Here is a 23,556-nt window from a genome sequence, read left to right on the forward strand (position 1 = left end):
TTTACATGCTGAATAAATACTGTACAATTTATAATAATAATAAAATGCAATTCTTAGCATTACAAATAACTGGTCAAAAAAAATTCTTAACGATCATGTCAAAATATATTAAAAAATAGGCTTATTTTTTTATTTAAATAAGTATATATAAAATACAAATATTTTTAATTTCCCATAATTTTCAAAATGTCCTTTACTGTACATTGAATTACTACTTTAGATACTGAATAAACACAATTTATAATAATAATACATTTAAGCTTTACAGTAATGAGAATTGGGTTGGGAAATGTTCTTAATTGTAATAGAAAAAATATAAAATGTTAAAGTAGTATATATTAGTGCTGTCAAACAATTAATCACGATTAATCGCATCCAAAATAAAAGTTTGTTTTTACATAATATATATGCATGTACTGTGTATATTTATTATAAATACACATGCATGTATATATTTAAGAAATATTTCCATGTATATTCTGTATATATATATTTATATAATTTATATTATATATAAATATAACATTTTTTTTTTAAATATATTCATGCATGTGTGTGTATTTAAATATACATAAATCACATAAAATTCACAGTACATACATACATATTATGTAAAACCAACTTTTATTTTGGATGCGATTAATCACGATTAATCGTTTGACAGCACTAATGTATATATTTATGAAATGTGATCTGGACATGTTTTTGACCCATTCTGTGAGATTTGTCTAAAAAGGGAGGGAGAGGAGAGAGAAAAGTGAAAGACACGTTGTACAGGCTTTAAAAGAATTATAGCCGCATGAAGGAAATCTCTCAGCTGAAACGCAAAGTGAGAGAGACAAGTGAACAGAAAGAAAAAAGAATGAAATACAAGACGAAGAAGACTGGATTATGGGGGTCTAGGAGGGTCTTTGGTTTCCCACCTGGCTGAAATCATTGTGCCACTTTTAGCCCTGTGGTGGTCTTTTTGAAATCGATGCCCATCGCCATGCCATAATGAAACCGATGGGGACCATGGAACGGTATATGGATAGAGTGATAGAATGAAAGCAAGACGTATGAGAGGGATGGAAAAGCTGAGGCCCAAAAAAGACATTGAGAGAGGGAAGGAGAAAAGACAGACAACGCTGATCTGTGGAAAAAAACTGTGATATCACTGACCAATCAATAACAACTACCAACAATACTTCAAAGAACCTCTCAAAATCTATATAATTTTATCACACGTTATTTGTCTGTACTTCACAATACCCATAACACCGCAAGGAATGTTAGCCGAGCGCCAGAGACGTCTGCCATAGATAAGGATGCTTGAAATCAAATCGGTAAATCACTGAAGAGTAAACCCAATCGCATATGAAATCTTTAGCTGGCGAGAGACTGGGTCCTGACAGCCCGAGCGGCCGCCTCACCTCCAGTTCTTTAATAATTCAGCGGCGGGCGTGTTTATTGATGACTTCTTCCCCACTGCAAAGAGCTTCATCATATTCTCTTATTAGTCCCTTTAGTGCAGCTTGCTTAGACAAGAATTACACAGCAGATTACATTCCTGTTTTAATATGGGCAGAAAACACACACACACACACAAACAGCTAAAACGATGCACAGCGCCAAATGCGGTTAGAATTTTTTTCCTGAGCAGTGTGAGAGTTGGGGATTTCTCAGCTGCTAGAGGATGCTGGTGTAAATAAAAACATCCTTTGGCAGGGAGACCCTAAACGGTCCCTGGAAAAGCAACAAGCCTTTAAAACAGCGCTCACAACAATGGGGCCTAATTAGCCGACAAAAACGCTGTCGTCCTGAGAGGGAAAAGATCAGCTGTTTTTACTATTTCATCAACTTCGCACTGTGGGACTCGGAGAGCTGTGGGAAAGCGCCGGGGCTTTTTTCCATCTAAAATGAGGCTTATAAAAGTGATCAAACAGGTTTGAGGAGCAGGGGCAGGGGAGCCGTCCCTCAGGATGAGTGAGTGGACACAGTCCAATCCGACGGACCCGGGGGGAACTAGCTATCATTAGAGCTGCCTTTTAAGACAGGCTAAAGCCCTTTAAAAACACGGCCCCCTCCTCACTGCTCCGTCTTAGTCTCTCCCACAGGAAGTGCTGAACCCCAAAAGACAGGGGAGCATTTGATCTGTAGGCAGGAAAAGAAGGCAGGAGTGTGAGCTAGTGCACAGCTGAGTGAGCGAGAGTGTGTGTGGGTTCCTATGAAAATGGAAAGCTGGACGGTCAGCTGAGAGTTAGTGTTTGTGTGTATTTCGGTGTGTCTCTGCACGTATTGTCGGGATGGTGGTATGGGGGGGGGGGCTTTGTTATCTTTCCTTCACACAAAGCCTGGAGATCTGGCTGGGCTGAAAACCCTATTTTTTGCACCTCTTTTTGTGAGGAGAGAAAAAAACAACAAAATGAAAGCCTCCGTCGTAGTCTTCCCCTGCTGCCTGTATCACAGCGCTACAAGACCACTCATGCAAATCACTGATGAGGAATTAAATCATGTGTGTGACTGGGCATGCTTTCTATTGTGATAAGAAAAACGGAACAGAACGGCCATTTCTCTGGCTTTTTAACTACCTTTTGTAAACCTGTTGGTGCTGGAAATGTTACAAGATGGACAGTCTTCTGAAACTGTGGGAGTTGATGTGGTGATGGTGTACATTGTGAAGGATGTAACCAAATGAGATTTAGGTGCGAATAAACAAGGACTCTCCAAATAAAAGTTTGGTAAGGTCTTAAAAGTACTCTTAAGTACATACTTAAAAGGTCTTTTTTAGGTGCAAGTATATTTCAACACATTTCAATAGTCCAAGTTCAACGGAGAGAGGAACTCGCACACATAATAGTGGAAGATTTCTCAAAAGCATTTATTTAGAGGTCGCTTTCGATTTACATCATAATCAGTTTCATCTACGGCTTTGTTTTTTTTGGGTTTTTTTTGCTGTTTCTGAACACGTTTCAATAGCCACAAAAGTTAGCAAGCAAAATGTTAAGCATAGCAAGTCAACATGCAATTAAAATTCACCCTTCCTATTTATTAAATGCATATTAGTGATCTTATAGCGAATGATTCATCCTTGCATATATTTTTTGAATATGTGTAATTTTTAATGAAAGTGTAATAACTCAATCTTCTGGTGAAACGACAGGCTTCTCTCTGGTGATGTATGCCGACCTCTCCAATCATTTTGTCTACTTTAGCCCCACCTTTTTCTTACAACTGACTGCAAGCTCACACTCAGATCTGCCTCCATCATTTTAACAACCAATAGATATAAGTCCCCGTCCTACATTTCACTCAGATGTACATCACAATACAGAAGGAAAGATCTGTCACTACTTCTGTTACATCGCAACTTTAACATGATATCACAATGACACACTATGTTTTAGGTATTAAAACAGTTACCACAGGAAAAGAATCAACAGCAGTAAATAGATGCTCATGAACAGAAATTGTTTGCCTGTTAACAACTATTGACCATTCAAGCACTTTTTGTTCTTTTATAAAAGAAATTCTATAGGGAATTTTTGGAGATTCATCTCATTCATGAACCTCAATGTTGCTAGCCAAAACCCTATAAAAATTCCTTTGCAAAAGCTGACTCCCCTGAAAATTGTATATTTCGCACATAGAATGAAAGCAGAGTAAGAATTTACCAATCTGCCATTGAAAAACCCAAACTGATCAACTGGTAATCTGAATATTGGTGGGCACATGTGTATGTTCCATCCTTACCTCCATTCTCTCCCGTGTTGTTGCTCTGCTGTTGGGATCGCTCCAGCTCTGCCAGTTCACTCAGTAACTCTATGCCATAATTAGGGGCCACTGCATTCCCAGACACAGGTACAGGGGCCGTCATACGGGCATCTCGTGTGGCACACAGTGCTGCTGCGATGAGTAGCTCCAGGCTCCAAATGCAGCTCCCAGGGTACTGATTGCCCAGGGCAGAGGGCACGGGGCAGGGGGAGAAAGGTGGCGAGGGTGAGTCAGTGGGTGACACGCACTCATCCTCAGCGGCCCTCTCTGGGTCGTGCTCGGTAGGTTCCACAGACTGTGAATCCTGGGTGGTGGTCACAGAAATCTGGACAGGGTCTTGTAGCTCCTCATCCTGCTTCTTGTTGTCTTCAGCTGGTGCTGGACTCTCCATTCCACTAGTCTGGCTATTGGGGATCATGGTTGCCCCGTCCGGATGGGCGTCCGCTACTGTAGAGTCAGTAACGGGGCAAAGGGAAGTTTGTGAGAGACTGGCATCCACCTGTCCTTCATCCACCTGTCCGTCTGTTTCTATCACTCCACCCTCCTCCGCTACATCCTCTACTTCCTGGGACATTCGAGTAGGAGAGCCAACACCAGTGTGGCAAACAGGCTCCTCCCCTTTGGGAGAAAGGGGGTGGGGCTGAGGTGCAGGTTCTGCAGGTTCCGCTTGCTCCGCCTCCAAGTTGGCATGCTCAGCCAATTGGACTTCTTGAGGTGAGGGGCCACCCTTGTAACCCATGGCGATGGCGGGGTAAGTGTAGCCAGGAGGGAGATCTACAGGAAAAAATGGGAATAAAACTGATTGAGTGTTTCCATAAACACTGATGTTAGTTTGGGCTCCTCAACCTTGTTTGAAGTCACTCTATTACAAGCATAAAGATTTAACTGCTCCTGAAACACACTTCAGCGCACAGCGAACCAGCAACCCATTACCATTCATTTGTAATACACATCACAATATGACCTTGTCAGTTAAGGGGCACGGCCCCCTGCCGCTGAAGTGCAGAGAGGGGTGATATATATGCTGTATACAGAAGCATTAGCGACAGTGTGTACCATTCGCTGCGTTTATCTAGTATAACTCACACACATAATGGAGCCGGCGCCATAAAGGCTATGGCACAGGCATGAGCGAATTTTCCATGAATATTGAATTATGTTCAAGTTGTTATGGATGCAGTGTGTGCAAGAGAGAGAAAGAGTGCACTGAAGAATGTTTGTGTATAAATTAGTCTTTAAGTGAGAGTGTGTATTCGTCTCGTCCGCCACGCGAGTGAAAACGATTGCGCAGGGAACGCTGCGTGCATGAAAGAGTGAGTGTGTGTGTGTGTGTGTGTCTATATGAGATCTGCAGCATAGCCGGGTATATTGATGACAGCATGGTGTCTGGGTGTGATTGCACAGCCAGCCCTGTCACCTCAGCGCTGCGTTATTGATGGTATCCATCCGCCAGATGAATGCATATCCCTCCGCCAGCCAGCACTCAAGGACCTCTGAAGGATAAGAGAGGCCCTGTCTGCTGTCTCACTGACCTCCCTACTGTTTTCTGTCTGTCTCTCTCACACCTACCCCGTACGGCAAGCCACTCCCCATGGAGTCTACGCTTTCTTGCACATACAAATGTGTCAGAAATGGATACAATGGTGCAAAGACACAAACACAAAGTGAAAAGTCAGCGCTTATACTTCCATTCATATTAACAGGCTGATTGTCTTCAGTAATCAAAGGGCAACAAGTCCTTCAAAGGCTCTATGTATCTTATCTGTGGCAAAATATCTCTCTCTTCTGTTGACTGTCCCTGTGGCCGTGGTCTTTTTTCTACTCGGCCATCTCTTCTCTTCTTTTTTTTTTCCCTTCTCTCCTTCACTTCACTCCCTCTCCCCCAGGGGTTTGTGGAGCCAGACGCAATGGCAAGACCCTAACCTTGAGAATGAAATGAAATGTTCCAGTCTCTTTACTCTAGTCGCTGTTTTTTTCTGACTCAAATTCGAGGGCATTGGAATAGGAAGCGCATTAGTAGCAAACATTATTTTGGCTTTTATTTTATGCTTTATCCCGTTTACCCCTTTTTTTCAGACTGGGTTATACTCCAAATAAACCAGTCCACTGCCTTTTTATTGTCTGACCCATGTTAGCATGTTTCATGTTCTAAAAGATTTCTAATTATTTTTATTTTTACTTCATAAGAGTTAAATGGAAAATATAACTTACAAAATACTAGTTTACTATGGAAAATCTATTTCTAATAGCTATGCCAATTAGAAATAAATGGGGGTCCCTTGATAATTTGTCTATAATTGGCTTATATCAGCCAGTGGTATATATCATACCAATGATATCAGCGAACATAAACAGAAGCTCAACCGTAACACACAAGAATTAACCTCATTGCTGCTCGCACATCAAGCAAGCACGTTTGAGCTTCCGTTTACCATAACTGATGTGTGCAATAATTAATTTTTATATGTTAAAGTTGCAGTCCATAAGTTTTGCCTCTTTGTCGCCATCTCTGTTTGAAACCTGCAATTGCAGTGATTTGCGGAATTATCATCTTTACATGGGTTGTGCATCGGCATGGCTCCTCAGCACAGGTTAATCTAATGTTCTGAGGTGCAGCTATGTGTGGCTCCTCCTTTCTGTTTACAGACGTGATGTAATGACACAAAGACAAACGTCAGCAAAATCGTATTTCCAGCAAAATCCTACCAGTACCAGTCAGATTATTTAAAACATTATTACAAACTTACCATTGTGAATCGAGCTAAGGTAAGGAGATAGATTTGAACACTGATTGGTTATGTAATTGCTCACTAATTTATTTTGGATAATTTTTAACCAAAAAAGTTATGGACTAACCCTAACCCTTTAAGACCAAGCAGAATGATCTCGAAAGTGGCAGTCTCAGCTATTTTGGTTAACGCTAACTTACAAGCATCTGCCTTTCAGTAAATGAGTTGTGCAAACATTATGATACCTAATTAATATTAATGAGCCAAGTTTACACTTTTCATATTGTTACTATACTCTGCCACACATGTTCACAATAGCACCCATCTACAGGTAAAATCCTCACAATGCACAATGTTTGTTTCTGTAAGTACACTAAATGCGTTCACTGAATAAATATCCTACTGAAATAAACATGAATGCTGCCATTTTTCCACTCACCAGGCTCCAGCGACTGAGGGTAGTCCTGTGGCGGCTGGCCCTCACCCCTCTTATCCTGGGACTCTGCAGGTTTTGGCAGGTGGTGGGGGGTTGCGTGGGGGCTGAGCGCTGGGGAACGAGGGGCAGCCACAGCCGGGCTGGGCTCAGGGCAGGGCGTGCAGGGCGTACTCTTGAGGTGGGACCGCGGGGCGGGCGAGCGACAGCAGGGCGAAAGACGAGAGGCGCAGCCCCCTGGGGACGAGGAGGAGGGGGGAGGTTTAGCGGAGGGGCCAACGGAGAAAGGCTTAGTGTGCTTGGGCGTGCGGTGCTCAGACGATCCCTCAACCAGATCGATGGGGGGATCCTCAGGTTTCCTCTGCAGAAACACAGGAAATACAAACAGACTTCAGAGACTACATAACACAGAACACTACAGCAACATTATTTCTAGTTTTCTCACAACTGAAATGCATTTATAGTGGTAAAAGGATACTAACATGGAACTAGTTATGATTCAGTCATCTCGGGTTTCTTGCGTAACGACATGCACCAGGGACGCAGTACAATGGGTGCTAATGATCCACTGTTCACTTGCATTCTGCTCTGCTTCTTTGTTCAAAAGCAGTGAGATAAAAGCCTAAATCCTGCCCCGTTCCTGAGAAGAATCCCACTCTTTCAAATCTTCCAACATTTAAATGCACTTTGAAATAGAAAGTTGGTCATTCTTTGGCTATAACTGCTATGAATTTCTGAGAGCAGGAATAGCAGGCTTTTCATAACCTCGGGCGCCCTGGGTAGGCCTGCTGAAAATGTGGGGCTTCAGTAGAAAAATAGCTGTTGGGGAATCACCTTGAGTGGTATGAGGAAACGTGGCTAACCACATGTATGTGTGCTTTCTCCTTCATGTATTACCTGTGAGTGACTGTGTCTGTGCGCCAGCTCCATTGCCTGTACCGCTCGGTGCTGCTGGTGCTGATGTTGCTGCAGCGCATAGAGTTCCTGTTGTCGTAGAAACTGGGTGCGGGAATAGACAGCGGGATGCTGCATGTGTGAGGCGGGCCCTCGGGCTCCGTAAACAGGGGGCCACAGTCCCTGCTGCTCCATTACATCTACAGAGAGCGAGAGAGAAGAGAAAAGGAATGAGAAAAGAATGAACAAAGGTTTTTCTTTTGCCTCAAGGCAAGTCTCAGTTATCGCTCTGAAGGCCTATTGATTTACGCCTATAAGGTTCCACTCCTTTTCCGTCCCTCTTTTCTTCCACACTCTTTTTTTTCTTTCCAAAAGTCATCCTCCGTCCGCAGGGACAAAATCCCCTCACATTTCCACATTTCTTTCCTAATCATGTAACACACTCAATCCATGGGCAGAGAGGAAATGCAAACTGCTTCCTTTTTACATAGTCTGTCCCCCGCACTCACCGTTAGCCTGGCCATACCACAGCGGATTAACGCAAAACGACGGTCACCAGTGAGCTCACCAGCCACACTTGCCTGATCTCTGGCTCGCGCATGCCGCAGTGCCAGTCAAGACGATTCAGCGCTGCTGTCTCAAACTGTCACATGAATGTGGCTCCTCTGACAAGACCTTCCTGACAGCCTGCTGAGAACGGGCAAGAAGGGTCTACTCCCAAATGGCTCACTCATTCACAAGAGCTTGGGTTGGGTTATTATGCCAGTAATAAGGGTTAGGTTATGGGTGTTGGCCTTAAAAAGGAGCACAGATGTTATACCCAGAGACAAACTCTTGAGGAAAGGAGACAGACATGGAAGCGTTAAGGTCACCCGTTGTCTCGGCCTCACAAGGCAACACCCACTGGCCACCTGATGCATACTGCATACAAAAACAGCAACTGCTATCTAAAATAGCCAGTTTCGATATGACTGACTGACACTAATTAACTGGAAACAAAGTTGTGTTTACAAGATACTGGGTTGCAACAATGAGCGAGGATGAAATAAATCACTGGATTTGGTAATGTTTGCCAGGTTATTCAAATCAAATCTTGGAACTTAATATCAAGTTAAAGCAATAGTTCACCCAAAAATGAAAATTCTGTCATTTACTCACCCTCATGTTGTTCCAAACCAGTATTACTGTCTTTTGTTGAAGACAAAGATATTTAGAAAAAATACAATGAAAAACCCCACTGACTTTCATTATATGGAAAAAAAAAATATATATTTTTTTTTGAACAAGCGTGAGTAAATTATGCCAGAATTATCATTTTTGTGTGAATTATCCCTTTAACTAGACAAGCTGAAATGTGGATCAGACTTCATGCTACAAGTCAAAGTCTGCCTACATGTGACTAGGCATTTCAAAGATGCACTTTTGTGCTGTTTAATCACTAAGCGAACAGGATATGAAAGGAGTCGGTCATTTCTGAAACAAGCTGATCAGATAGGAAGGACGAAGGAAGGGGGAGAGTGAGGGAGAGAGTGTAGAGGGATGAAGCGCAGCTGTGCAAAGCACTTAGTCTCAGCCTTGAGCCACAGCCCACAGAAATTTCAACACAATATGTTTTTCTTTCAGCCATTCGGTTTTGCATGCTGCATATTCTCCGCCCCTCCTTCCTTGATGTATGGCAAGGACCTTTGTTTGGGAAAGATTACTGGGACAGGGTTATGTTTCCCTAGGGAGGGATCCAATGGATGCACTTCCCTTCTTTGTTGCGGAAAGGGGAGTGTGACGCTAAGGAGCAGAGAGCTAATTAAATTTCACAGCCAGTGTGGGGAGGAGGAATGCCGAACAGAGGCGCACAGCACAGGACAGCAGAGCACAGCACAATACAGCAAAAAGCCACGAAATGATGCGCCGCACGGCAAGGCACAGTATAATAGGGCAAAAAGACATACAGAGATGCACAACAAATCAAAGCACAATGCCAGAACTGTGCAGACACGATAGCACAGCCAAACACAGCATGGCATGACAAGGCACAGTGCAATACAGTTTAAAACCATTAAAGACATGCTAAGTATACCATATCCTAGCTTTGCTCAGGCAGCATGGTGTACCAGAGAATGGCACAAACTGCCGGCATGAGCTAATCCCTAAATATTGCTTTGGTTTAAAGTAACCAAGTGTTCAGGTAGAGTAGGAATGTGTTAAAATTCGGCATTCTGATGTAGAACCTGGAAGCGCTGAGCATAAACAGCGTAGGAGAATGACACAGAAGAGAAGAAATTGTTGAATAAAGTCTTTTTTTTTTGCGCACAAAAAGTATTCTCGTTGCTTCATAAAATTAAGCTTGAACCACTATAGTCAAATGGGCTATTTTAATGATGTCTTTAGTATCTTTCTGGGCCTTGAAAGTAATTAAATTGCTGTCTATGGAGGAGACAGAGAGCTCTCAGAATTCATCAAAAATATCTTAATTTGAGTTCCAAAGATAAACGAAGGTCTTACAGGTTTGGAATGACATGTAGGTGAGTAATTAATGACAGAATTTTCATTTTTGGGTGAACTAACCCTTTAAATATAATAGTGTACAATATGAATAAGAGATTACATTTAACCATGTTATTAAATTATTAGTGCTTTTAAAGATAAATTTTAAGTGAGCATTAGATGACATTTGACATTGACCAATACATTTAAAAAAATAATGTTGGCCAATAACTGATATATATCCTTACTGTATGGCAATTAAAAAGTAGTAAAAAGATGTTCCACTGTGCAAAACAAACAAAACATTTTGATCCCTAAATTGTTATTTTTCCTTGTACCCCTCGCCTTCTCAGGTTCCACACATTGACGCAAAGGAGACAAACTCCTAAAAGCCCACCTGGGCCAATTCTGCTGCCATGCGAACAACGTATTCATACAAATTTAATCTAAACCAACAGACCCTGAAACGTACACCCACACAGTGACTTTAGATCTCCATTTCTCTCACTCGCACACGCTTATCTATGCATACGCCCCCCTTCCCCCCAATACACACTCAAAGTCAAATACGCAAGCTATCTACTTGAAATGATAATTTGTTTAAACAGTTTGAATAATTCCACTTTGCGCATTCAGAGTGTGCATTAGGGCCGCTTGTGAAACTGTTCCCATTAAGTCCATACTACAATGTGCTGTAAATGCCTGCTTGGCTTAGTGAAGCGTTTCACAATAATGATTACAGAATGATACAGGGGCAGAAGGGGATGAGATGGAACTGTGCAGAGGGGGAAGGGACTTTAGACCCAAGGGGAAGGAATTCAGTGTAGAATTCTGGAACAAAACAAGTGGACAGACTGGTTGCGGATTAAATTGCTGTAACTGTCTTGGTGTTAAAGGAAAAGTTCACCCAAACATGAAATTTCTATTTATTTTAGCTATTATTTGATCATTGTATGGAGGAAAAAAGCTGTGTGAAGATTCTTCAAAAATCAGCTTTTGTGTTCCACGGAAAAAAGTCAGTCATATGGGCTTGGAACAAGGTAAGGGTCATTTTTGTGTCATTTATCCCTTTATGAACTATTCACAACAATTCTAATTAAAAAAAAACTACTCAAACAATTAAAATAATTGGGATATATAAAATATCAGTAATTTTGAGAAATATACCAAGGTGATGGGCAGCAGGGTGAGCCGCTGGCTCGGTAGGCAATACCACTAGGGCGGTGGAGGGGTCCTGAGGCAGGGGCAAGACTGGCTGCAAGGGGCTGGGCATGGTTGCTGAGAAGCCTGGGGTCAAGTTCTGGTGCAATGCTGCATGACTGAGACCTGAACAGAGACATGGAAAACTGCTTAATGATGAAATAATGATTTCAGCTCAAGTTTCAATACTAATGGGCAATTCATTGATTATTTAGTAGGGTAAAACTAATTAAACAACACATGCAGAAATTCAACAAGACCATGAAGTATATTGTAATCTAATATCATCAAAACAGTAAAAACAGATGGCATTTGCTCACCATAAGAGTGACCCATCCAGAGGGAGGGACTTCCTGTCCGAGGCATCCAGTGATGATGGGCGGGGTGGGCGTGAGCAGATGGCTCAGTGCCTAATTGGCTACCGCCTGGCACAATAAGGTGTGAGGTCAAATCTCCATGGCAACTACTGGAGGGGTGGATCCTGGCAAACTCAACTCTGTCTTTGTTTTCCCTGAGGAAAGGCCATCATAATGGCACAATGTTACTCTCTTAGGCAGTAAAACTACACTGCTAACTCTACAGGTTGATCTTTGGAAACATCATATGACTTAAAACCATACCTGAGGAGGAGTTCTCTCTCTCTGTCGAATGGAGGCAGTCCAAGCTGTTCCTCACAAACTCTTTTCCTGTCTTCATCCATCTCCCGCTCCAGCGGGTACATTGGGCGTCCAACACCTAACACAAAACAGTTCAGCACCACAATCTGAACACCCACCACTGATAAAAACCTAAGACCATCCTGTGGCAAAAGTCTCAGTGGCTGTGTCTAAAACCAAAGGCAACTACCTGCCTTGTTGTCCAGTGGTCACTGACTCAAAAACACCTAAGGTAATTTTTTAAGATCACCTTCTGGAGTGAGATATCACAGGCAATGAAAAATACATTTATTGCATTCCGACATGTCTAGCTTGTCAGGCATGTCTTTTTATACTGCCTTAAAAAGATGCATTTTCAGGTATCAGACACAGCCAAGGTGTTGCGACTGGGTAATAGATATTCAGCATTTTAAACAGGTGGCTACTAATTTTCATCCTACATTTGTACAACATTGGCATGTGTTTATCTGAGAAGATATTGTACACTGTGTCCTAATGAAGATATAAGAGCAATTTGGCAGTCACCGTAACACCTAAAAAACACAATCTGGCAAGGTTACACCTACTAAAGATCAAGGGATGACAAGTAGTTTGGATTAATAACCAAAAAAATCTTATTTGTGACCATTCCTTTAATCACAAGTTTGTTTTTTGCATGTGAAGTTTGCAAAAGTTTGTCCATCAAACTGAAAAATTATATATAGCTTGTCAGAACACACACTTGTACACACACCAGACCGCCTGTCGAGAGTCGCTTACCCTTCATGCTGGGCATCACTCTGCTATGGTGGCTGTGGGTGGGATGCCCGTCTGGCAGGCGGCACGGGGGCTCTCTCTGCCTGGCAACGGCCACCGCTATCCCTACAGGGGGCTGTCGCACCTCTCCCTCCCCCTGAGCTTCCCCTGAGTCCTTGCCCACCCGCTCCGAGCGCTCGTTCTCCCCAGATGACGAGGCTCTCCTAGGGGGCAGGGTCTGCTTCGCCTCTTGTAGAGCACAGCTCAAACCGCTTCCACTTTTGTCACTTCTCTCATTCCTCTCGCTCCTCTCCCCAGTTACTGCCCCCTGCTTGATGCACCCCAGGCCACCAAACGGGCTCTTCTGAGAGAACAGCAGTGGTTGCTGGCTGCTGTACTTCATCAGACTACTCATGGCATTGCTTTCAGGTCCCTGGGGGCCCAGTGTGGCCTCCTGTGGGGCGGTTAGAGGGAGAAGAGGACCTTGGTCCCCACGTGAAGTCTGGGAAGCAGCACCCAGAGAGTTGTAAGCCTTGTGCGGTTCTTCATCCGGCCGAGCCGGGTGTCCTCGCACCTCCCAGGAGGGATGAGTGCTGGTCTGATGCCCGCCGTATCCCTGTGACGCCGACTCCAAGTCCATCTTCTTCTTGTCTTGTGCGCTGTTGCTAGGCTCCAACTCTGGACCCTGTCCACCAGTGCTAGCCCTGTTACTGTGCTGCTGATGACGTATCCGTGCAACTCTCTGACTGTTCCTCTGAAGAGTACACTCAATCTCTGTTGCACCTTTACCTTCGGATGACGCCCTGTTCGACGGACCTGAGTGGGAACAGTCCCGGAAAGGTGGAGTGCTGGCATAAATGCTACTCTTAGCTTGGTGGCCACCCTTCGTCCCCTGTGGCAGAGAGGGACGGAAGGCATCAGATTCCTCACTGCTGTCCAAACTACATGAACGAGCTGAGTGTGGATGCTGATTCTGACTGTGCTGAACCTCGTTTGTGCGTGAATGGGGGCCCGGGGGCCAGTCTGGGCTCTTGTTTGCTTTGCCATATGCGTGTTGCTGCTGGGAAGATTTTCTTTGGCAGCTACTCGGAGGAGGCAGTAGGGTAGCTGTTCGACTTCCACTGCTACTCCTCTCAGGAGTTTTCATTTCTTTCCCTGCACCACCCCCGACCATCCCACCTCCCACACCTCGACAATGAGGGTTCCCTAGCTGGAATGGTCCACTGGTTTTGTCTCCCAGTGGCCCCACAGAGGGCACAAATGTAGGCCCTGTCACCTCAGAGTCCCTGCCAAGGCTCTTTTCCTGAGCAGTGGGCATGGTTAGTGGAGCAGGGGGTGGTGGGCAGAAGAGATCTGGGTGGGGATGATGAGGATGATGATGGTGCGGATGACTTGGATGCAGCCAGGATGCTCCCACGGCAGAGCCTAGGCCCAAGGGAGGGGGCATGGAGTAGGGCACTGGGTGGGCATGGCCCAGCATGGCACTGTGGCGAAGACAGTCTGAAGGCTCACTAATTCGCATTTCTCCACTAACCCCCTCCTTGCAACAATGACCGTCTCCGCTTGTCTGCCGGCCAGTCCCCAGACTTGATGCCCCGGGCCCCACACAACTGGGCAGGGAGCCCCTGGTTGTGGCCCCTGGATCAGAGCCGTTCTGGGTCTTGGTGCTAAGCAGGCAGGAGCTAAGGTGCTTGGGGTCATCTTTGTGCCGGAAGTCGTCTTCTAGGCCTTGGGGGTGGTGTTGTGGATGGTGCTGGTGGTGGTGGTGGTGGTGAAGGGTGGGAGGACCATGATGATGACGATCCTGCTTGGACTCTTGTTTACTCTTTTCTTTCTCTTTTCCTCCGGGTGCTACTCTTCGCTCCGCTACACCCGTCTCTTTGGAGCTCTTCTGGGAGGCTGTGCTCCCAGGTTCCCTCTCACGACTGCAGGAGTCCAACGGGTGGGCGGGAGCGGTCCTAGATAATGGTGGGAGGCTGTGATTGGTGGAGAGAAGGTGGGGCTGCGACGGGAGGCTTCGTAGGTAGAAATCTTAGAAAAGAAAGAAATTTAGACAAATACTTTTACATAAACTGTTTACTGTTGCTTGACAGGAGAAATTGAACCTCACTCACCTTTCTGAGTGTCATAGAAACGGTGCTGTCCATAGAGTACGCTGCTGTTGCCATGGTGATCGAGGGGGCTCATGGACAGGAAGGTGGGGGCTAGACTCCCTGAAAAGCGGGGATACCCTGGGGCTGAGAGAGAGAAAGGAGAGAGGGGAGAGAACATTGTCAGGATAAACAAATGTAACAAAAGAGAGTGACAGTTTTGGCCTTTTGCTGTGGCTGGACACAGGTTCATGAAGCCCTACAGCATGGTACAACCTTTCCCAGAAAACCCTGCACAAACAAGTTCAGTTCTTTACTCGACATTTATGAGTTGCTTATCTAAACAAGAGTTTTTAGAACTTCTGTTTATAATTATTTAAAATTACAGCCAAAATCACTATTTTCAAGGTAAAAAGAACTTTTTTAAAAATATCACGAATTATTACGTTTTTGGGGAGTCGCACCATTTTACAATCTGAACTATGAAAATTTTATTTAATTTAAAAAGACACTCATAGAAGAGGTGTATTCAAGTAGTTACATGTATGTACATATTTATATAGAGACACAAAGACAAACCAATACAAGACGCTCTTTTAACAGCTATGCACACACATCCTACTGGTACAGAGAGAGGTAAATGGCCGCTCAGCTTGACTCTGTCTCTGACTCCGATCTTCAAGGACACTGAACTGTGTCCTGAGATAGTGAAGGCTACAGTGGGGTGTATTTATGTGTAAACTAAGCACATGGCTGAAACCCAACCACAGACCAGCAGAGGTCAATGGCCAGGCACACAAGGGTCACATGCTTAAGCCGCCCACAACACAGAGCTATTATAGCCATCTGTGATGTGTGTGAGTGTATGTGTGAGTGTGTTTCTGTCTGTCAGTGAAATGGTACTCCATGTGAAGGGAGAGTATCCCGGTGTCTTTTTGAGTGTGTTTTCCTCTACGCATGTATTTGCTTGAGACACCCTGTCCTTGCACACTGTTTAATTGGATGCAGTTAAAAGTTTAACGGTCCGGGGCCAAAGTAAACAGCAGTCCATAATACTCATCCTCAGCATTCCACAGAGCCATTGTCCCATAGCCTACAAAACACACACACTGTCGTGACCCCATCAGTCCTGACACAATAGGGAACTCTGGAAAAAGACAGATGGATGTGCAGGTTTTATTGGTACCATATCAATCATCAGCCAATATTAGAGACTTTTTATCAGTAGCAGTCAATATTGGATATTTAGTTTTGTATGCTCTTTTACTTTAGATTACCTTTGCATCATCTAACACTCTCTTAAAATGAATCTTAACAAACACAAATAATTTAATAACATTTAATAATGTAAGATTTAGCAAATTTCAAAATTAATATCCATTTTTTTAATGTTTTTTTTATTTTTTATTTTTTTAATTAATTTATTTATTTATACAAAATTTAAACAGCTCTTTATGGGTTATCAGCCATAACGTGAAAAATAATTATCAGTATGGACCAGAATTTTAATTTTGGTGCATCACTAAAATTGGTTTGATAACCAGCTTGGCTATGCTGCTGTAGCATTAACCAGCATAAACCAGCCTTGACTGACCGTTTTGTGATTGGTGGAACTGATGAATGCACACCTCCCGAACCTTTAAGAATTTCATTATAGTAACAGACATTTGGGGCATGAATTAAACCTTTGTGTAACACATATATCAATAACGAGCAAGAGGGTGAAAGCGAGAAAGAGAGATGTGAACGAGGGAGTGTGATAGAGACAGAGCATATCATTTCAAGAGGCAGATTATGAGAAAGACAGGCCGTAAGTGTCTGTGTAGGTACATGTGTGAGTGTGTCTGGAAGAGAGAAAGAGCGATTGAGAGACAAAGGAGCAGGGAAGGAGATCTCCCCCTCTCCTGCCTCTTCTACTAATTGACACCAGTGGAGCGTCCTGCTGACAGTGACATCACAAGGGAGTCCAGATGTGTAATATCAGGCCTTCTGGCTGCACCTGTTTCCTACAGCCACAGAATTTTAATTTTATCGACACACATTTACGCGGAGCACACACACATACACGCTTCTGCAGCATGCGCAGATACAGAGAGGCGCACAAATTACTGTGAACATGCACTAAGACGAGGGACAGAGAAATAGAAATTGAAAGTGCAATATTAATTGAACAAAAATACAATACAGTTAAATGCAGTAGCCATTACTCCAGTCTTCAGTGTCACATGATCTTCAGAAATCATTCTTTTATGCTGATTTGGTGCTCAAGAAACATTTCTTACTCTTATCAATGTTAAAAAAGTGCTGTTTTTTTTGTTTTGTTTTTTTGAACAGTGATTTTTTGTTTTTCCTGGATTCCTGGATGTAGACATCTTTAATGTCACTTTTAATTAATTTAATGCATGTTTGCTAAATAAAAGTATTAATTTCTTTCTTTCTTTCTTTCAAAAAAACCCCAAAAACTTACTTTCAAAAAGGAGACGAAAAGGAGATAAAAAGGAAATGGGAACTGAACAGGCCAGACAAGAGCAAGACCATCACAGTTGAGGCCAGACCAGAGGGGAGAAGAGAAGAAGAGGCAACAATCACCACAATCCCTCCGTTCCACAATTAATTTAAATGCCAACAATTAGAGCAGAGCGGCACGGCAGTCTGAAAGCAATCACACTCTAATGATGAGCAATAAATGCAGTCCAGCACAGACCATTACAGGCTAGAGTGACGAGACACACACACATAACTAATCAAACACACTTATTGTAAACTACAGTTCCCCAGTATGAATGAAAACTGTATTCATCTAAATGAAGAATGATGGAGCCACAGGAGCTCAGTGTGCCAGATCAAACTGAGATTGGGCTCAGAAGCCAAGACACTGTTTTTGTTCTGTAAGACTGAGAAGCAGTGAAAAGTACAGGTGGGGAGTGTTGGACAGTATCCCAAACAAAGTCAAAGAGGATCTGTGGTGTGTCGTGTGTGTGTGTGTGTGTGTGTGTGTGTGTGTGTATGTAAGAGAGAGAGAGAGTAAAAGAGCAATAGAGAAGAAATGGAGCTACACAGAACTACCTATTCAATCATCTACACAAAAACATTAACCCGGGTGAGCTGAGCGCCAATGTTTCTTTTATGGAGGTAATTTTCTCTTTAGTCTATGAGAAATTATAAACAAATTATTCACTGCCACTCCATACCTCTTTCTTTCTCTCTTAGTACATCTAATTTGAACTTTTTGTCAACTTCAAATTTAAAATTCAAAATACTTTATTGCTAGGACGGTTTAATATAAACAACTAAATCAGTGACAGAAAAAGTACCAGTAATAAATTCAAATTAAATAAAATAAAATAAAAAATAAAATAAAAAAGTCAATCTGTACCAATCATTAAGAAGTGCTATAAGTGTAACTCAATATCAGCTCCATCGGCACCCAAGACACAATCATATACCTTTACATGCAGGGTTCAATAAAGCGTATCAGATTACAGCCTGTCATTTGCATGACAAACTCAACATCCATGTACAGTGTAAAACCCACCGCATGTCATGCGTCCATACTGGAAAAGGACAATAGAGTCACACAGAGACACACACAGCCCTCTAATCATATATATGTCTTTTATATATTTCTTTTAACTAGATATTTAATATTTGTCATCTTGATAATCTATTCCTTTATATTACTATAATTGTTCATTAAAAGTAAATTTGGTAACACTTTACTTAAAGCCTTTTTTTATAATGCATTATAAAACTATTTTTAATGCATTAATTATGCCTCATAATGCAATATATAATACATTGTACGGTCTCATGAATAATTGTTACCACAGTTATAATACATTATAATACACCTTTAGAAAGTAGAATGCATTAAAACAAGGAAATGTAACAATGAATCTGTGAATATTATAATGCATTTTAACCTTGGTTACAATTATTTATGAAAATATATAATGCATTATAATGATACCTTTATAACGCATTATACATAAAGGCTTTAAGTAAAGTGTTACTAAAATTTTTGTTAATTTTTCTCAAAAAAATTTATTTACCTTTACTTTTCTAAACACTACAAAACAAATATTGCTATATTTTATTTTTGCCATACACATTTTGTTATGCCAATAAAAGTTGTCGTTGATTCTGATATAGAGAGAAAGTAGTACAATATGAAAAAAAAGAAGAAGAAAAACTGATGCAAACGTACGCATCTATCGCACTAATTTGAGCGAAGCGACAGAATGAAGCAGGCAGGCGGAGGGAGGAGAAAGCAGAACAGAAAGGGGAAGAGGAGGAGGAGGGGAGGGGATCTTGTCAGCTCTGTTAATTGCGAGATGTGCTGAATCAACGGCTGCAGAATGTGGCCACTGTGGCTGGCTGCAAGAAAAAGGATGCAATAAGCCACACAAGGCCGATTCACTTCAAAAATCTGTGGTAAAACCACTGTAACGAATACCCTCAGGTGGCTTATTGCTTTAATGAAACGGCAGAACAGCAATACAGTCGATGATGAAAGACGACGATGTTCAATAAATAGTTAAAATTATTTTTTATATAATAGTAAACGCAAGTAAGCAAGTAATATAGTTCATTAGCCTAAAGGATCACATAGTAAAAATGAAGCAATCCTTAAGTGCATTTTAAAAAACTGAACTGATTTTTAACTTGATCAGGCATTTAAAATACATGTTTTCTGGCAACATGTTTTCTATTTTATTATCTATTTTAAAATGTCATTTATTCCTGTAATGGCAAAGCTGAATTTTCAGCAGCCATTAACATTAATCCTCAAGAAATTATTCTAATATGCTGATTTGCTGCTCAAGAATAATTTATTATTAATAAAGCTGAAAACAGTTGTGCTGCTTAATATTTTAGTGGAAACTGTGATACTTTTTTCAGAATAGTGCATCTAAATTTTGAGTCAGGAAGGTTTTATATAAAAAGAAAACAAACAAATAATAAAAAAAGAGAAGCAGAAGAAAAAAAGGTAATGAAGGAAGATGGTCTATCGATAATCAATAGAAAGAGAAGGTGTTAGAACCTCAAAGCAACAAATGATGGAGAAAAAAAGAGTTTTAAAAGGGAAGAGGAATGGATGAAGGTGAAAAAAAGAGAGGAACAAACACAAAAAGCATTAATGTAGAGGAAGAGTGGTTCAGTGCATCAAGGAGAAAGAACTCAGGTATTGAATGAGTGAGAGATAAAAGAAAGATGGACAATGAGACGCTGAGAAAGAGAATATGCGTATGAAAAAGAGAGAGAGAGAGAGAGAGAGAGTCTCGGGTGGCAGATCTGTGTGTTGGCTCGGCGCCCGACACTGGAGTTTGGCCAGCTGGCAACATGCCGATTGGGGCTTCCTGGATTCAGTCTTTAAAAACAATCATTTGGACAGAGTGTGTGTATGTGTGTGTGTGTGTGTGTGTGGGAGAACATATATTTGAGTAGGTGTACATGAGCTACTGTAACCAATTATTTTCCTCTTACGCTCTCATTTATTATGAAATATACAAACTGTCTCCATGTCTTTTCCCAGGCTAAACACACTCCACACACACACACACACACACATTCACAGTCACTGCATGCAACGTGCCAAGCCAAGCCTGGCTTCCTCCACCAGCTGGGACTTCAAAGGTGATCCCCTCTCTGTTGCTTTGAGCCAACTCCCTCGCTCTCCTTTTCTCTTTCTCTCTCTCACACAAACGTAGCACACAGACCTACCTAACACCCTCACGCACACTTAAAGTATAAACTCTTAGAATCTTTAGCTGTTTCGACTTCACTTCTACATGCTCCAGGCGTTTTACATTAACACCCAGCGAAGCACTCAGTTGTGCGGTTAATGCCTCACACAACACTTGTTTAGAAGATTTAGAGGGCACAAATGTGTGTGAGAGTGTGTGTGTGAAAGAAAGAGAGACAGAATAAACGCAAGCATCCTCTGGTCAGGCACAATCACAACCTGATGTTCCTCAGAGGGTTCACGCAGATGGGAAAACAGGTGTCCAGGTTGCTTTTAACTTGATAGTACGGGAAAACATTTATGGATAAAAACAGCACTATTAAAAATCTTAATTCACTCTGACAAACATGCTTAGAATTAAAGGGACCATGACATTTTAAACTGTATGATTTTCTTTCTTCCATGGAGCTCAAAAAGATCAATTTTTGATATTCTGGCCACTATTTTCAATATAATGAAAGTAAATGGGGATTGTGGTAGTCAAGCTCCAAAATGAATATCTTCAAAAAAAAAAAAAGTATCATAAAAGTAAATCATATAACCCATGTGCTACATTCCACCTCTTTTGAAATCATATGAAAGCTTTGTGAGTAAATAAAACCAAAATTCAAGTTGTTTTTCACTTAAAGTCTTGACTTCCACCTTTGAGAGTTCATGCCAGACTGATTTGCAAATGAATCATTATTTTAAGTCAGATCTTTTCATTGATTTATGTATTTTCACAAAACAGATTCATGAACATATTCAGACTGGTTTTGAGAAACTGGATAAAATGATTCAATGAAAAGATCTAATTTTGTGAAACTTGACTCTGCCACTTCAAATTGGCATGAAATAAAAATTTGCCTTATTTTCTAACTGCATATTATTGATCTAATTGTGATTTATCCATTCATGTTTCTTTTTTTAATTCAGTTTTTCATTTAAAATATTATAACCGCATTCCAATGAACTGATGGACACAAGCAAGTCCCCACCCTATATTTTTTCCTTTTTTCGACACTTTGATTAATTTTTCGATTTCACTTAGATGTCTTCCGGTTTGTATTTCTACAGCATGAAGGTAAGATCTTACGGATTTATGAATGAACCGCTCGTTTTAAAATTTTCCCGGTCTACTGACATTTATTACGACATTTGTTTCATACATTACAATGCTCATGATAACTTTCATTAACTCTATAATAAGTAAATCCACTTCACCAGCTACTTCCACTTCGACAGCGAAGAAATATACAGAGCTACCGCAAAAACGGTAGTTCAAACACTAAATTCTAAAGATGGCTGCTTGCTTGTTTGTTTCTCTAGCTCTAGTCTATAACAACTAAAATTTCAGTTTGTTCGCCACAAGCTATGATATTATAGCACAGTCTTCAATGGTGCTTATATGTCCTTTCTGGAGCTTGACAGTCACTATATATACTTCACTTGCATAGAAAAGAGTACCGTAAACTTGTATCGGCAAAATAACTATTTGTGTTCCATGGGAGAAAAAAGAACAAAACATGTTTTGAATATTTGGAGTGTAACTGTTTGAGTCCACTCCATATCTTGTGTTTTCTGTTTGGAAAACACACACACCTCTGGCTGATCTGTCTGCCATGGGGCGGTTGGGCGTTTAGTTATCTGGTTATCAGCTAGGTTGAGCCAGCATGTCTCATCGTTGGCTTATTTCTATGATATGACTACAAACACACATTCTCTCAGACACTCATTTACACAAACACACTGACACACACCTGACCGGGGGAGATAAAGGAGGCACTGAAAAGTGTTGCCTGACCACAAACTGTTCATAGCCAAAAGAGGAGCCGAGGGGCCAAAAAGCAGAGAGGACACACACACATACACACACACTTACACGTGCTCAGCAGGGTCCGGAAGCCAGCAACTCCTTGTGGTGATGCTTCTAACCATCAGCATCTCTCAGTTAAAACCGCATTCACGTACCCACACAAATCCACACACAGATGCACACCCCGTGTGTGAGTGTCGGTTGTCTGAGCAGGAAGTAGGCCGTTGCTGTTGGGTTTAACCGTAAGGGTCACGAGACCCCTGGGCCTGGATGAGGAAACCCCACATCAATCCCCCAAAACAGTGAGCCGCTAATGTTGAGCCTCACATTGCAACGTCTCTTGGCAGTCAGGTGGCCACATGACCGTTGTGACCAGCCCAACTTCCCCATGAAATCCCATTACAATGATGCTCAAAATGCATTTCCACACCTTTTTTTTTTTTTTTTGCTTTTAAGGTAATTTACTAAATTGCCGACAGACATTACAGCACCATCCTCATAAAGTTAATGAATATTAATTAACAATTTCCCAGACTGCACAGGAGATCCCGCTGCATCCAATCAACTAACGTTTTTCTCTCCTGTCCTCCCCCTTTCACCCCCCTGGCCTAATGGGTCAGGTGGGGCGTCACATCATCGGTAGCTGGACCGTCTCCAGGGGAACGGGGCTGGGGTAATTGCATGGCTCGTTTTGATGACATGCTTTTTATGCAAATGAAGCAGAGAGTGCAGGGACACGGCTGGGGGGGAAACGGAGCCATCCAATCAGTTGCTTCAAGGGGCTAAGCACAATTAAAGACTGATTCAGATAATGAGCTCTTATCATCATGATGGGGCCGTTTGTATCATTATAGACGCATTCTGTTATTAATATTATTGCTATTAGTTTTATTATTATTATTTTTATGGTGATAATCAGAAGCATCATCATTATATTTATGATTATTGTTATTGTTGTAGGGTTATTGATGGTTTATATAAAGCTCTTTGCGCAGCAGAATATGCACTAGGTCGGCTAAGGCACGACGTTTTTTCCCTCTCCCT

General features: G+C 42.0%; 1 protein-coding gene across 8 annotated transcripts in view; it reads right to left on the reverse strand.

The window, feature by feature from the left end:
* bahcc1b (BAH domain and coiled-coil containing 1b) overlaps nt 1-23,556 on the reverse strand; it is a 163,356-nt gene that overhangs the window by 26,407 nt on the left and 113,393 nt on the right. For all 8 annotated transcript variants that reach the window (XM_048169791.1, XM_048169796.1, XM_048169790.1 and 5 more), the window contains 8 exons: nt 14,996-15,118; nt 12,906-14,912; nt 12,111-12,225; nt 11,811-12,001; nt 11,458-11,616; nt 7,813-8,009; nt 6,922-7,276; nt 3,733-4,527 (listed from right to left, as the gene is read on the reverse strand). In XM_048169791.1, coding sequence (XP_048025748.1) covers nt 3,733-4,527; nt 6,922-7,276; nt 7,813-8,009; nt 11,458-11,616; nt 11,811-12,001; nt 12,111-12,225; nt 12,906-14,912; nt 14,996-15,118 — 3,942 coding nt within the window. The remainder of the gene's footprint in view (nt 1-3,732; nt 4,528-6,921; nt 7,277-7,812; nt 8,010-11,457; nt 11,617-11,810; nt 12,002-12,110; nt 12,226-12,905; nt 14,913-14,995; nt 15,119-23,556) is intronic.

The sequence above is a fragment of the Megalobrama amblycephala genome, linkage group LG20 (genome assembly GCF_018812025.1).
Source record: "Megalobrama amblycephala isolate DHTTF-2021 linkage group LG20, ASM1881202v1, whole genome shotgun sequence".
Taxonomy (NCBI): domain Eukaryota; kingdom Metazoa; phylum Chordata; class Actinopteri; order Cypriniformes; family Xenocyprididae; genus Megalobrama; species Megalobrama amblycephala.